Below are 16322 nucleotides of genomic sequence, written 5' to 3'. Positions count from 1 at the left end.
GAGACGATTATTTTCTAAAGTGTGATTCTTGTATGATTGTAAGCTAATTTTATTTTTCATATCTTGCGATTCTCGAATTGCGGAATTGTTTGTGGAAATATTGTTTTGCGTATTTAAAATTAATTTATTTTCAAACATACAATGAAAATTGAGTGCCGTGTCGTCTGCACTGAGACATTTCGTGCTTTTGTTCGCGTATCTCGATGTAAAATGATACATTGTTACCTACATGCCCTCGTTGTACCTCATTATATAAAAAAATTGCAAGATCGATCTCCGATAAAACGCACAGTGCGTGAAAAGTTTTTAATGTGCGTTTGATTCCCGTCAATATTGTAAGAGAGATAAATTCAAAACGATTTTAATTATACGAACTATGTCCACCTTGTTTTTGTTCCTAGCTGATCATTTTTCACTTTAATTATCAATAGGAGGATGATTTTTTAATCAATTTCGCAATAAGACACGGCTCAACATATTTTAATATTATAAAATATATGTCGAATTTCATATTTATTACTAGGTTTTATATTTTATTACTAATTGATATCATGTCTTGATGCGAATTGATTCTTTTGGACAATGATAATTTTTGCATGTGTATATAAGAGCTCTCTTGCGAGAAAGATGTGAAATTCGAATGAAAGAATGCTGCCACAATTAATTGAGTGTGGATTCCGAGATATACACGCATACATATATATGTATACACACATACATGTGTACACACAGACAATTTTACACATATGTACGCATGTCGCGCGCACGCATCATTATTCCTTCGCATATATATGTTTTCTTTCTTACACATCTCATGTGCCCTTGATGCGATTTCGAGCAACGAGACGTCTATTTATAACATTTTTTCGCAAGTATCGTTTTATTTAGTCTATTGCAAGACTTTTCCCATACTTTAAGTTGTTAATGTGCGAGCATTTGTTTATTTGTACCGCTGCGATATATCCAGCGATTTTGAAAAAACTCGTTTAATTCATCCTAATGTTATTTGGTGGGAAAATGTATTCTATAGATCCATCAATTATTAATATAATAACTTTCATTACTTTATTATAAAATTAGAAATTTAAAATGACATAATTCTATAATAAAATTTCTCATATATAACGCGATTTTTTAAATCAATTTTTTAGTAATTTAAAGTTTAATGTCGGAAAATATGTGCAAATTAATAATTAAACTTTCTCCGCATTTTTGAGACATTTATTAAGGAAAATATACCATCAGCTAAAACAGATAAGATAGTTTTCTTTTTTTCGATTTTATCGTTAATGCTATTCGCATTTATATATTACTCATAAATTAATATATAAATTATATATATAAATTGTTTTTCAATATCAATTGCTTTTATTCAATATTATGTATATCAATTGTTTTTATTCAATATTATGACAACGTTTCAGATCAATGGTGCTTTTGTTTTTTCTTTTTTTTTGTGCGAATATTCGATTAAAAAGTTTAATGCAAAAATGGGACAAACATTTATACTTTAGAAAGCACATTTTAAATACGACTTTATGTTTGAAGTATTATTTTATTTTTAAAATATATAAGTTATGGATTGCACTTTTATACTGCAAATCCTTTAATATTTCAACAAAATAATCATACTCATCCATCTCTCTTTTGGCTTTTTCGGATAGCTCGCAGCGGTTAATTGTTTCATTAATTTTTATATTTGTCGAATGCATACCATCACGGACACATACACACACATACATACATACATACACACACACAATACACGGTCTGCTCCGATTTATGTAAGTTTATTGCTAAGTTTTTAGAATATTAACGTGGCTTTTCACTTTATTTAAGCGACAATGCAAAGTTTGATCTCTTACTCGTACATACACATCACTATAAAAATATAAATATTATAAATATATACATACCTGAATATAATCTGCAATTATGATTACGCGAGGAATTATGCTTGTTGCGTCCCTTCCTCCTCGCTCTTTTATCTGTGTCCTCTTCGCGATTAGCGAATTCTTTAAATGGACGAAGGGACGAAGCACGGAGTCCGTTGTGCGTTCCTCTTCTACCTGGGAGGAACAACAGTTATACATATATATATATATATATATATATAAAATATATATATAAGAAAAGAAAAAATATACATATATATATACGAAAATATATATAGGACAAATCGAGCGTTCATCCCATGTGTAAAGATACATTATCGTTTCACCATTTTCCTCCCTCACCCCTTTCCCTATCCGCAAACCGAACAATTGTAAACGCGTTCTTGCGAGTCACGACAACGCGAATATGATTTTTTAAAGAATTGCTCTGACTTGATTAAGAAACGAAATAAACGCTGCTTATGACAGTTAAGACATTCGTATTTTATGACCTTTAATCCCTCGATTTTCTGCGACGGAGTCAAGAATGGTTTGACCTCGCGAGTAAAGTTTAAAATGCAGAGATTTTTTCCGCTGAGGTTAGAGGAGATTATTCTCTAAAAAAGCTAAGAAAGTATTAAAATTGACCTAGATTCATTTCCATAGTAAAATAATATAATATTATTGTTTCTTACTTACTTTAAATATGACATTTTGATATCCTTATTTAATTCAGTGTTTTATTTAAAATTTATTTTTGATGCAAGATATATATGATATAGATATTTTTTAATTTTTATTGAATCTATCTTCATACAAACAATGTTTAAAGATGCATCAGCCATCGATTTGCAGATTGCAGTGAAAAAAATAAATGGAAAATAACAGCGTAATGTTACACGCACAAGTATTATTAATCACGCTAAAGCGCACACTATTTTTCTTCCAGCTGCTGCTGATGCTGCGCTACTAAATAATCAGCGAGCGCACATAAAGTTGTTCGCAATCGACGACATCTTGAGAGATGAGGACCACCGACCGGCTCTGCGCCAAGGTATTAAATCTGAAACGATTGTTATTGGTGGAAACTTTTATCCGACAACCGATGGGTCGATGATGACATCGTAAAGTTCGAGCGCGGGCGGATTTATTTCTCACTCGCTAGGAAAATAAGAAACGAGATGCGAACGGAAATTCTTATTAAAGAACGGAAAGGAAATTGAACGACCGTTGTTTCTTTTTAGACTCATTGTGCATCGAAGTATTCTTCGTGGTAAATAGAGCTTAAAGAAAAAACAGTAGCGGCCTTTCGCTAATTTGATAATTCCTATCATGAGAATCAACTTTGGAATTAAAGAACAATAAAGTACTTAATTATATTATACATCCAAGTTTAATTCGTAGAGAAGGCGCCAAATTAACGGATATTTCGAGATTTACGATCACTCAATTATTATATGCGCGACTCGCATTTAAACATAACTTAGTAATTGCTACTTTATCAATAATAATAATAATAATAAATTTTATAGCAATTTTAATATAACAATTATTATATAATACCTATAACAAATATATAAATTAAAATTAAAGATATTTTGCATATATATAAGAATATGAATAAGAATATCGTATAGTCATCTTGTCAATTCACGTGACAGATTTCGATCAAATTAATTACATAAAATATGTGTTTCAGTAGATCATCGATTACAAGTACCGAATTTATATAATACGCGGTTGATAAATTTTAAAATACAGAGTTAATAATATATGGTATTAATTATTTTATTAATTAAATATTGCATCACAATAATCGAGTCAATTTTGTTAATGAATGAACGATGTTTTGTTAATGACTGAGAAACTTCAAAATGACATCGACAAGTTTACTCTGATACTGCGCGATACTACGCGAGTTGATAGTTAATTGAAATGCGATAATCGCAATAATAAAATTAATTAATCACACGAGAATATTATGGCTAACTATAGTAGAAAATAATCACCGAGAGATGATACGACGACACGATGATGCGGAAGTCTTCGTTATCTTCGAGTCTCGCCGAACGAATGACGACAAGATCATCGTATGTAAACAATAGCGCGCTATAAGATGTCGTTTTTCATGATTATATGTATATATTTGTTATTCTATTTGTTATTATATTTGTTATTCTCGAAATGATAGATGGGCGAATATTATATCACAGATATTAATATGTAAAAAGAGCTTAGGGCTCGGTAATTACAGGATATGTTTTGATTTTAAACCCCATGTTTTTATCCCTATCTGAGTCTCGTGTACGTATAAGAAATAGCGACGCGTTTTTATTTATATACTTGATGTCAGCGAAGTGAGATACAACATAGTGGGGTATTGCGTAGAGTACGTAGTGAGCTCCACAACAATGAAAGGCATTGAGAAAGGAAAAAGGACAAAAATTGATATACAAAGAGATGAACTCGACAAATTTATTTTTATATCAATGTTTAATTTTCTGTTAACATTTGACCGCTGTATATATTTGTTCTATATATATATATATATATATATATATATATATATATTCTACATATTCTATATATATATGCAAATACCTAGGGATATCAACATTGCGGAATTATTTGTAATTTCGTACCATGAAAAAATAACAGAATCCACGTTGCTACAATAGAAAATAATTGGATGGAACAAATATTCATCATGCAGAAAGTTATATTTCAGTTGATATTGTCATGAAATGCAATATTTTGCCTCGACGAGTATCAACGTCGGTCTGATATAATTCGGTACGTGTCTCGAGAGGATTACGTGTATATCGTATCCATAATTATTATCCGGTTTTATGCACTCGAATGAATGAGGGAGTATTTCGATTAAAGGATTTACTACAGAATTTAGATGAAAACTTCGAAAGAGACAACGAATATAAGTGACGAGAGTCAAGAATTATTGGAGTTATTCGATATCACCGTTAACCTGATGCCTTAATAACAAGAAATTAAATTTGAATTTAAATTTTCTTATTAGGAATACTAGATTAATCGTCATCTTGAAGAGCGCAATATCATTAATACTATCATATGTAAGGAAAACTAGTTCTATGAGAGAGGATTGAGTGGACTTTATTGCATCAATATATTCATGTTTATTTATCGATTATACTTTCCAACGGGAAATCGGGTTGTTACACAAAATCATTGATATTCGCGTAGTATAACATGCTCGATAATACGCAACTATCGTTTTATACGCTTATCTGCCACGTTTATAATTCATTAATACGTACATGTGCTACGAGTTGCTAATTATATCGGAACACATTCATTTTCCTGTGATTTCACATCTGAACATGATAATAATATTATAATAACTTTTTTATATAATATTATTATTACAGAAAAAGAAATAAAATAGAATGAAAATTTAATATAAAAGGGGTATTTTTATTATTATTATTATTTTATTTATTATTATTATTTATTATTTTATATATATAAATGCAAGGTAAGTGTGTATATATTCGAATATTTTTACCGAAATAAATAAAAATATTTCGACAAAAGGGCCATTTGTTTTCATTATTATTAAAAGCAGAAAAAATTAAATAATAACAAACGAGACATATTGCGGTCAGTTCTTTACAAAAATACCAAAGGCGAGTAAGCAATTAATTACTTTCGGAATGAAATATTGATTGAATGTTGTCGAGATGTGATACCCTCAAAAATTCAATGTAATAAGACTACTTTGTACTAATTATAAATATGATTGTCCTTGTATCATCGAAAGAATCGACATCCCACGTTACAGATAATTATAAGCCCGGTTTTTCAACGTGACGTGATATCCTCCAAGCGTATGTTACGACATTCCAGTTAATTCTGCGTGTTATTATTGTCTATTAATATAAAGATCTCGCCTCGAATAACTCGATATAGTAACACTTGATTTGCGTCAACTTTGCACTATTTTCAGAAATGCAATGTATTTTTTAAATATATACAAGATCCATAAATTAATTAACAGTCCCATTATTACTATTAATTTGTTTTACGAGTGTCAATTATATAAGCACTTGGATTATTTATATATTTTGAGAGAAAAATTTATTATATCATTTATTATATCGATTAAATTTGTTTCAGAGAATATCGTATACATACACCGTACACGTACATATACACTTTGAAATATTTTATTAGCTGGAATTTTAAGCATAATAATTAATATACATGCTCAGGACTTGAAAACGCTCTTATCTCGCGTATTCCTCATTCATTGTTATAACATCGCAATCGAAAATTTTAGAAAGCGATGAAAATCAATTCTATTCAGATTCTATATGATACAAGCTCTGTTATGCTCTATCAGGATTGTATTCGCGGAAATAATGCCGAGTCTAGAGTACCGATATCGGATCGCTGCAAATGACCTGGTTCGCTGCAAAGGTTGCAAGGGTCAATTAATCACAATATCACCATCATCCGCTTCGCATTATCCCGCGTACATATTGCAGCTTCGCTTCTAAACGCCTCATTCATCACTGGCACCTGATATCGGCTATTTTCAAACACACAAACGATTTCCTGACACATTTTCTTGCATTATTTAACTTGGATTAAACGGGACGTTTATCCGCCATTCGATCTGCTTTTTGTTCGCGCAACAAAAAAATGAAGATAAATTTACTGTCTTAGATTTATCAACATGTACGATGTAATATCTCCAATTATTAGTTTTTGATTATTATAAATAACATATTAAATCATTTGTATTTATAAAATAAGAAAAAGGAATTTAAAAAGATGGAATTTAGTTTCTTTGAAGTACTTAAAATTGCGACATGTGATAATTTAAAATAAATGGTCAGTTAAAAATATGAGCTCTTTAATATAAGTTACAGTAAATTAAATCAGAGACGATATTAATAAATTTAAAAATTTTTACTGTAAATTCTAATATATTTAAGCTAAAAGTATCATCGCATAAATACGCGCCCAACTGCACATGTTTTTTGCCGATCCTATTCTATTCCATTGAAATATTTCAGATTGAATTTATAGTTACGACCTTTGGCGTTTGTTATATTCAAACTGGAGAATGATATATATCCAGATTTTGAAAGCGGAAAGAAAACAAAGCGCGGAAACAAGCAGATCTAATAGCACGTGTGTTGAAATGCAAATTTTTCGGACATGTGCTTTCGATCGGCGTTCAATCGCGCGTGTGCTCGCCCTTATCCATTTTTCGGATAATACGGTATGACAGGAGCGCAAATGTGGGACAAATCGAAACTGCAATTATCTGACATTGACTACGTCGCCGGGGATCGGGGGTATTTTTAAATCCCCGACGGAGCGGTGGCGGTAAGCTTGACGTCAAGCGGACTAGGCGCGGATGATTTGCTTCACGTATACATGCACTTCATCATTATAAAGCGCGCCACCGTTCAGGTGATCGATCGGTCACCGCCTTCTTTTCTCGCGATCGTTCTCTCCCGCGCGATATTTTTCCGTAACGTTTTAAAGGCCACGACACGATGATCGATCGTCGTCTGGCCTTGAGATCACGCACACGATCGATAATTTTAGTTGTATGCGATGTCCCATTAAATTATCACCGTAAGAAAAACAAAAAGAATGGATAGAGATCATCTTCCTGAAGAAAACTCGGAGAAGCTATGCGATAAATCAAAGATTGTAAGCTAGCTTGGATTATATTCGCGATTAATATTTCATGAGAGTCATTAAGAGTAATACAATTGCACAAATAATATTGCAATTACAGAGAAACAATATTGAAAATGTGAAATATTAATCACTGAGATCATCTATTAGGTTTAGACGAAAGAACTTATCTATATTTCTGCCACGACAAATGTCTCACTGAAGATAAATGTAAAAGACAAAAGAGATATAATCGTTTATAAGTCACTCGCGCTAAACCAGTAGCGTAACTAAATTTTCCTTTTCAAATGCACTCTCTTCTAATTTTTCAAATACGAATATAACTTTATTATTGTGCAATAGAGAGTACATTATTAATTTATTTTATATTTTTTATATATAAATATTACACATTTATTCTTTTTTAAAATCTTTTGTATATTTTGCTTTATTATATTCTATGGACGTTATAATAAAAAAATTAAATTAAAAATTATAGAAAAATGAAGAAGTTAATAAAAAAATCAAAGCTAACGATAAAAATAAAATATATACGAGATGAGTTACTTGATTTCGCGATCTGAAATAATTTAAGTGATTGTTATTGCAAATGCTGATTATTAAATTCCCAAGGCTGGAATACATTTTGGAATGTACTCTGCACGTGATAAAGAAATAAATATACATAGAAGGGATGCCGCAGCCTTCTGTGGCTACGCCTCTGATCGCTGGCGTCTTCGTACGAGTTACGAGGAGAACAGCCAGGCCGAACAATGATCCCGAAATGTCGCCGTGCTCGTTCAGATAAACCGGTCTTTAAGAGGCAAGCGAGAGGAGATCGAACCCGTGTCACTGTGTCTGTCTCCGTACCGACTCACTTATTTTCGGTCCGCACGAATTCAATGGCAAGTAATGCTAGCTGGCCGTTCGCCAGCGGCGACACTTTACCACCTTCAACAGTTTCGCTTTCAGATACTTTGATTTAATGCGCTATGGATATTCTTATTAAATTTATGTCGAACATCGAGACTACTTATTGCTCTTTGTGCAAAAAAACAACTTAAATAATTTTCAAATAATTATGTACATGTATATACATATATAATTAGATATTTACAATAGACAGGAATAGAGTTCTTGTAAATTTAATTTCTTCAACATATATGATAAGATATAATTAAAATTAATTAAAAGTTATCGTCTGCGATAATTTAGAGAAATATAATGTTTGTGTTAAAATTTATTTTATTTCTAATCTGCATAAATGTGTAGAAAGTTAGTATTAAATTGTGATAAACTTGTTAATTAATAACAATTAACATTACTATATGAGAGATTAATCTTTTTATTTATTGAAAAAATTTATTTTGTAAATAAATTGTATATAATTTAAAAATGTAAAAAAATGTATCGAATAATGATCTAATTCATGCAGAAAATATTATAATATTTATTATTATTTTAAATTTGTTTAGATATTTCTAATAAATTAAAAACTCGTTTCCAAGATAATCTATCGAAAGATTTTGATTTTAATATTCTAATCAATCGTATAATATTCGATATATTTATTTTCTTTTCTTTATATTCATAAATTTTTTTATATTCATAAATTTATATTCGAATTATATAATTATATGAACTTTCTTTGTCTGCGACAATTGTCAGGAATAAAATAATATTTAAAAAATCCATCAATTTTAAATAAAGTTTTACATTCACATAATAGATTTCGAGATAATTGAAGAGCTTTGACATGACCGATCGATGATAGCATCGTAATTATGGTTATTATTGACCGACGAAAATTATAAATTCAAATTGTAAGAAATATCATTTGATATAAGATAATGATATAAGAATGGAGTAAAGTATTTTTTGATTCGAGAAAGTATATTATTTTCCTTCAGATACAAAGAAAAGACAACAATTTCAGTTATAAGAATGTAAAAATTGATTGCAGACGTTTAGATATAAGCTTGCCAATGGCGGTTTGCAAATATTTTCTATGTAAGAAGAATGCATAAAATATATATGACGTAATAATTCTAAAACGACAACATACCTGGCGATAATCGTTCATCAGTCGCTTTTTGGTGTTTCGACAAAAAGTTAGCTTGAAATATGCAAAGAAGATTCCGAGGCACAGAAGCCGATTTACTGGAGCAATGTTCTTTGATAATAATCATATCTGGATCGTTGATATTGAACTCGCTATTTCAGTGCATATAATTGCGCGTGTATTCACCGAGTTATATGATGTATAAATAATTGACACTTTAAGCACACGCGATTAATTTTCGTACACTACATTCACTTTTAAACGACTTTTAATCGCGAGAACGCGACGCAGCAATTCTCAAATCCGATTCGATGATCGTGACGACTACATTTTGATATTCGAGAATCGCAATATCGAAATATCAAGCGGCGAACCAATCGTAACAAATTCAGTTCTAGTTACATTCTAGTTACATTTGCCTAGTTGGAAATCGTTAGAAAGAGAGAGAGCTGGAACAGAGAGAAGACTGAGAGATGTCATGGCCTGCTTTTAGGTGATCTCTGAAAGCGATACTCCCTCTATGGACATTGAAAACGTGGACGTGAACTACAAAGCCAATGTCCATGAATGTTCTCAGAGGGTAATATATAATGTGCACAGTTTCTGGTTTTGTTCCGTGCTATGTGCACGAAATGCCGGTAGCACTAGTGCTGTATAACAAGATACTTGTATATAAATAATATATAAAGATACTATGTATGTAAATTGATTGTAAATAAATTATTCAATCGCGAAAGATACTGTAATATTCAAAGATGAAATAAATATTTTTCTATATTCATTGTCATATTTATATCTTTCTATATCTTTTATTTATATCTTTATATTTATATCTTTTTATTTACAAAACACAAGATGCCTGCTGTGGGATAAAAACATTTTTAATCGTATTTCTATAAATTTTCTTAATTAGCAGTAAACTGATCTTTGATATTTATCAATCATTTTTTTAATTATTTAAAAATTTAATTATTAATAAATGTATAAAATTTGTCAAATTAATCACTGATTCTTCTGAAGTTTTTATAATTAAGACTCGAAAAATATAGATGTTGCAAAATATTTTAAGTCTCTTCCTTTATATAAATTATAAAGAATTCATATGTTCCATTCTAATATAGCTAACATTATTTATATATTTTTATTATAATTTTCATACTAGCATAATACTTTTGTGCTTAATACTTTATATAATACAATGTACTAAATTATAAAATTTAATATAATTACAAAATAGTATTACTATTAATAAATAGGTTGTATGCATACTGTCTTTTAGTTTCTAATCATTTCCAATCACTATGCATTTCTATCCAATATATTCTCTTCTTCGAGTTCTTGGATTATTATGGTTTATTGTATTCCTTTGTGTTAACATCATAAAAATTACCATCACTTGTCATGCTTATTCCTTCCCATGGAGTCCATCGGAATACTTTCTATGGACATTTGTTCTCAGGTATAGATATTCAAATCACTGTAGTTGCCTTTTTCTATTTTCTCGATCATTGTCCCTTTTTCTTTCATTGTAAAATATAATATAATTTGAAATGTAATACAAAATAATTTATAACATGGAATAATTTATTACACGAAAATGTCCAAAATATATGTATAATATTTTATAATATAAAATTTACTAAAAATTTTTACATAGTCTAGACAAGATTAGCGATGATTAATCCCTAAGATTATTGGAATTTTAATATATTTTCCTTAGCATTAAAGGAATATTAAAAAAATTTTAATGATCACCTAATAGCCCTAACAATCCTTTTTTTTTTTTTTTTACGTGGGGAAAATGCTCCTTATGCACAACCCGGCGGGACCTATTTAGCGGTCCCGCCGGGGTAGTGTTGGGCTCTCACATACATAAAATTTCGTATCACATAAAAGTACATAAATTTCGTATTACATACGTACATAAAATTTCGCAAAAAAATTCGTATTACTATAAAAATTATTGAGTGTTAACAATTTAATTTTCATCCTTATATAAATAAAATATCTATAAAAAAAAACACTTTGAAAAAATATTGACCCCTTAAAAATTGTTAATATTAATAATATAATTATTGAAATATTTATTAATCTGTTTTCCCCTAATATTATATAAACCTACATTTCCTGATTCTTTAAAAGATACATAATATATTAATCACCTAACTTAATCACATAATAGCCCTAACAATCCTCTACTTCTTGAAAGGAAAATTAAAAAATCTTAATGATCACCTAATAGCCCTAACAATCCTATTTCTCGATTAAGTGAAATTATTCGAGGAAAGCCTATCTCTAATCACGTATATTTTAATTACGTGCCCTAATTACATTCTCTAACCGCGTGCCCTAACCGCGTGAATGAATGTCCGACATTACGTACTATCGTACGTAAAGCTTTTCTTCAGGCCAGTTGAACTTACTTTTCGTTGATCCTGGCCACTTTCTCGCTCGATCTCTAATCAGAGATCGAAAAAGGAGATAAACACTCCTTCTTTTGCCGATTAATTACCGGCAAATGAGCGTAAATATTTCACGCTCATCGTAACGATCGCTCGATTTTACGATCGTTCGTTAAATATTTGAATATAACTTTATTTTAACTCAAATAAAGCCAAATTACTAGAAATTTCTGTATATTACATTTTCTAATAAAATATAAAAGTCATGTGTGTGTATAACTTTTATCATATTACAAATTATTTAATTAATTAATCATTTGGCTTTATATTAAGTTAAAGTAAAGTTTAAAAACAATATCTACAAACAAATTCTACGATGGATGAGCTACAAGAAATTAGAATAAAATAAGTGCGCGTTATAAGAATAAAGTAGCATCAAAAATTGATAAAATTGATAAAATTATTCATGCGTGCTCTTTATTTAATAAATTAGACAAAATCTTTACAAAAAAATTTTCTTTTCTTGATTCTCTTTTTTTGATTAATACTTCAATATATTTTCGCAATAGATGCAAAGCATTTCGAAAGAATTTATTAAAAGTTATTTAATTTAATCTATCCTAGCTCATCCATTTTAAGGCAAACGGATTTACTACAATCTACAATCTACAATCTACAATCTACAATCTACAATCTACATCTACATCTGCAATCTTTACGAATCCGTTACCTTAAAGTTAAATAAAAGTTTTTCTCACTCACCGGCACTGATGCGCAACAGCGGAGTTGTTGTTTTCGAAGCTACGTTGTCTGTAACATATAAATATAAAATTCATTTATATTAATGTTCACAAAATGCAATCAATATTTCAAAAAATTCTTATCACACGGAATTTTATATCCGATGTGTAAAATAATAAGCAGATATAAACACGTGTGGAAAAATTTTATAAATTTTTGAAACTGTTTTTTAAATAGAAAGTTTTATATGACTTTTATAAAAATCTTTCTCTCTAATTTTCTCCTTAATTCATTTAAATAATAAGATCGAATTATTATGCGTACGATTTATAATAATTGATATATAAATAATAAATATTTACCATCAGGTTGCTCCGCCGATGCAAGATGCCTCACCCAGGCCTCCTCCTCCTCTCATGTTGTTGACGTGCGATACTTTTAACGGCACTCCCGCACTCACGAGCGATATTTTTATATCGCTATTTCCGCTATTTTACACGCGATACTAAACGGCACTCCCGCACTAATTCGGTACGATTAAAAATTTGGTCGCGCGATGTATATATTTAATATATATATACTTGGTACGACACTCCCGGTTTCGGTACGAACGAAAATCCCATTTCATTTCACGAGAATCAACTTCGAGCCAAGAGGTCGGGAATGCAACGGTACAACGAGCAAAGATTAGGCCCGAACCGGAAAGAAGACGAAACGATTGACGAAATAGAGGAAAATGAAGTTTACCAGCTCTTTTTCGCGCATAATTATCCTATCTCGTATCGAACCTGGACCCGCTAAGCACGATTTCAGGTGACCCGCATGGATGCTATATCACTAGCGCAGTACACAAGGCTGGTAGACGGTAAAAGAAGAAGATACCCACATTTTTTAAATGCTAACATTCAGCAATTTAGAAAATGGGGAGGCAACCCCTTTTACCGAGCGAAAATCGTGCCTAGGGGAATCCACTCGACAGAGTCTCGACAGGGTTAACACACGCTGGGCGTATGGCTGTAGACGAGCAAAGAGAAGGGACCCATTAACGACCATTCCGAACAATCGATCGAGATCTAACCGATTCGGGCCAAATCAATTGACGAAGCAGAGCGTGTCCATCACTAAGCCGATCGAGCGCGAAGCTCGAACCCGCGCGCCCATGTACATTTTGTACTGGACATACGTTCTGCGCGGCCGGCATCACCAAGTGCCGCGATGCACAAGGCGCGAGTACGTCGCAAAGCAACGACTCGATGAAACATCCCAGTTAGTTGGCGTCGGAAGGAGAGACTCGTTGACAAAAACGAAATTGGGATTTTGAAAACGCGAAAACGCGATAACGCGAGAATGCTACAACGCGAAAACGTGGTTACGAAGCGCAGCCGTCCGCGGCACGTTGACGGCACCGACGACGCGAAAGGGTACTTAGCTTCCCTTTCAGGCACCATAAGATTTATCACAAATAGAAAAATTTAAGATAAATCTCAAGGCACCAACCAAGTACTAAGCCCTCCCACCGCGACAAGGTGTACCCCATGGGAGAGTTATATTATATATAATTTCATATATAATATAATACATAATTTGAAATTTATTTTGTAATATAGTATATAAATTTAAATTTGGATAACAAGACCGTAAAACAAAATCATTAAGGCGGTACTGTTTATGTCGGATACTATGTTGTTGTTAATTCAATGTTGAAATATTTTAACATATTAATGTATCTCATATATCTAACGTATTAATGTATCGTAAGATTAAAAGATTAAAATAATTACATGTTGTGATACATAACTATTGTTCAATTAACAAGGATTTAATTAACAAGGAGAATATTTAAAGCATTGGTCGAAATATAGTTAATTTTAATATTGTTAAAGAAATATTATAATAAGCATCTATGATCGATATCATAACATAATTAATTCTCTTATCCCCTTTTACGTATCCCATATTTCAATTTTTATACGCAGCAATGAATGATTGCGATTCGATAAAGATTTATCGTTGCGATACTGTTTCATGTCGCTAATTAATTTTTAATTAATTAATTTTTATTAATATTTATAGTAAATTATGTTTCGATACTAATCGTAATCGTGTTTAGTAAAAAAATTACAATATACGGAGCGATTCTCACCACTACTTTATTACTCCAGAGTCACCGTGCGAATGATAACAGAGCGGTAACGTATAGGACGCTACTGTTTATATTTTATATTGCCAAAGTCGAACACCGTGTTATCGACAATTCGTTGCTGAAATATTTTATATATTATAAAATATACATTAACGCGGAATATTAAATTATGAAAGTATTTTAATTTATTGATTAAAATTGATTATTTATTAAACAATTCACGGAGCCTTTCGTTATGCTAATTATTTGCATCTATAATTCGTTTGTTTTACTTCGTGTTTTCTTGTAATCGTCCCCCAAATTATATTTAGATTGTCAAGTAGAACGATAAAGTAACACGGATGAAATACATTTGACACTAAATATTAAAATAATAATTATTGTCCGCAACGATCGAAGTGATTATTTAATATTATGGATTCTAATAATTTAATTGATTCTCGATTAAATTGTGTGTTTAATTAACAAGGATTGAGAAAATTTAAAGCATTGGTCGCAATATATTTAATTCTAATATTGTTAAAGAAATATTATAATAAGCATCAATGATCGATATCATAACATAATTAATTCTCTTATCCCCTTTTACGTATCCCATGTTTCAATTTTTATTCGCAGTAATCAATGATTGCGATTCGATAAAGATTTATCGTTGCAATACAGTTTCATATCATTAATTAATTTTAATTATTTATTTCTATTAATATTTATTGCAAATTATGTTTCGATACTAATCGTAATCGTGTTTAGTAAAAAAATTACAATATACGAAGCGTTTCTCACCACTACTTTATTACTCCAGAGTCACCGTGCGAATGATAACAGAGCGGTAACGTATAGGACGCTACGGTTTATATTTTATATTGCCAAAGTCGAACGCCGTGTTATCGATAATTCGTTGCCGAAATATTTTATATATTATAAAATGTACATTAACGCGGAATATTAAATTATGAAAGTATTTTAATTTACTGATTAAAATTGATTATTTATTAAACAATTCACGGAGCCTTTCGTTATGCTAATTATTTGCATATATAATTCAAATGTTTTACTTCGTGTTACTTCGTTTTACTCCGTACGTTACATCTGATGCTTTTCCAGATTTCCTTTTCCTCTCTTACGTATTTTTCGTTATTTCCTCTTGTGGCATTCACTCACTCACGAAAACACGATTTAATTATGATTAATCGAATACGTGGCGCATTTTGCACGAGACTCAATCGCGAAATAATCATACGAAACTTATATACGCTTATTATATCATAAGAGAGCAACATGACCTTTACACGAGATTGGTTAATTAAACAATATACAATTTAATCGAGAATCGATTTAATGTGATAGGAATCCAACATATTAAATAATCACATCGATGTTTGCAATCTTTACGGACAATAATTATTATTGTAATACTTAAAGTCACA

General features: G+C 30.7%; 2 protein-coding genes across 7 annotated transcripts in view; one reads left to right on the top strand and one right to left on the bottom strand.

Annotated features, from left to right (window-relative positions):
- The window catches only part of LOC145977489 (uncharacterized), a 48723-nt gene extending 44335 nt beyond the window's left edge, over window positions 1–4388 (top strand). For both annotated transcript variants that reach the window (XR_014440511.1, XM_083109546.1), the window contains exon 3: window positions 2824–4388. Coding sequence is in view for 1 of the 2 variants with exons in the window: in XM_083109546.1 (XP_082965672.1) it covers window positions 2824–2833 (10 nt within the window). In the remaining variant the exon portion in view is untranslated. The remainder of the gene's footprint in view (window positions 1–2823) is intronic.
- Window positions 1–9926, bottom strand: part of LOC145977491 (uncharacterized) — a 55627-nt gene extending 45701 nt beyond the window's left edge. For all 5 annotated transcript variants that reach the window (XR_014440512.1, XM_083109551.1, XM_083109553.1 and 2 more), the window contains exons 1-2: window positions 9613–9926; window positions 1917–2069 (exon numbers count right to left, since the gene is read on the bottom strand). Coding sequence is in view for 4 of the 5 variants with exons in the window: in XM_083109551.1 (XP_082965677.1) it covers window positions 1917–2069; window positions 9613–9736 (277 nt within the window). In the remaining variant the exon portion in view is untranslated. The remainder of the gene's footprint in view (window positions 1–1916; window positions 2070–9612) is intronic.
- Window positions 9927–16322: the final 6396 nt, after the last annotated feature.

Source organism: Camponotus vicinus, unplaced genomic scaffold, assembly GCF_025532165.1.
Source record: "Camponotus vicinus isolate PSW18456_S1 unplaced genomic scaffold, iyCamVici1.0 SCAF_9, whole genome shotgun sequence".
In the NCBI taxonomy this organism is placed as follows: domain Eukaryota; kingdom Metazoa; phylum Arthropoda; class Insecta; order Hymenoptera; family Formicidae; genus Camponotus; species Camponotus vicinus.
Note: the sequence above shows the minus strand (reverse complement) of the source record. Positions and strands in the feature narration are given on the sequence as shown.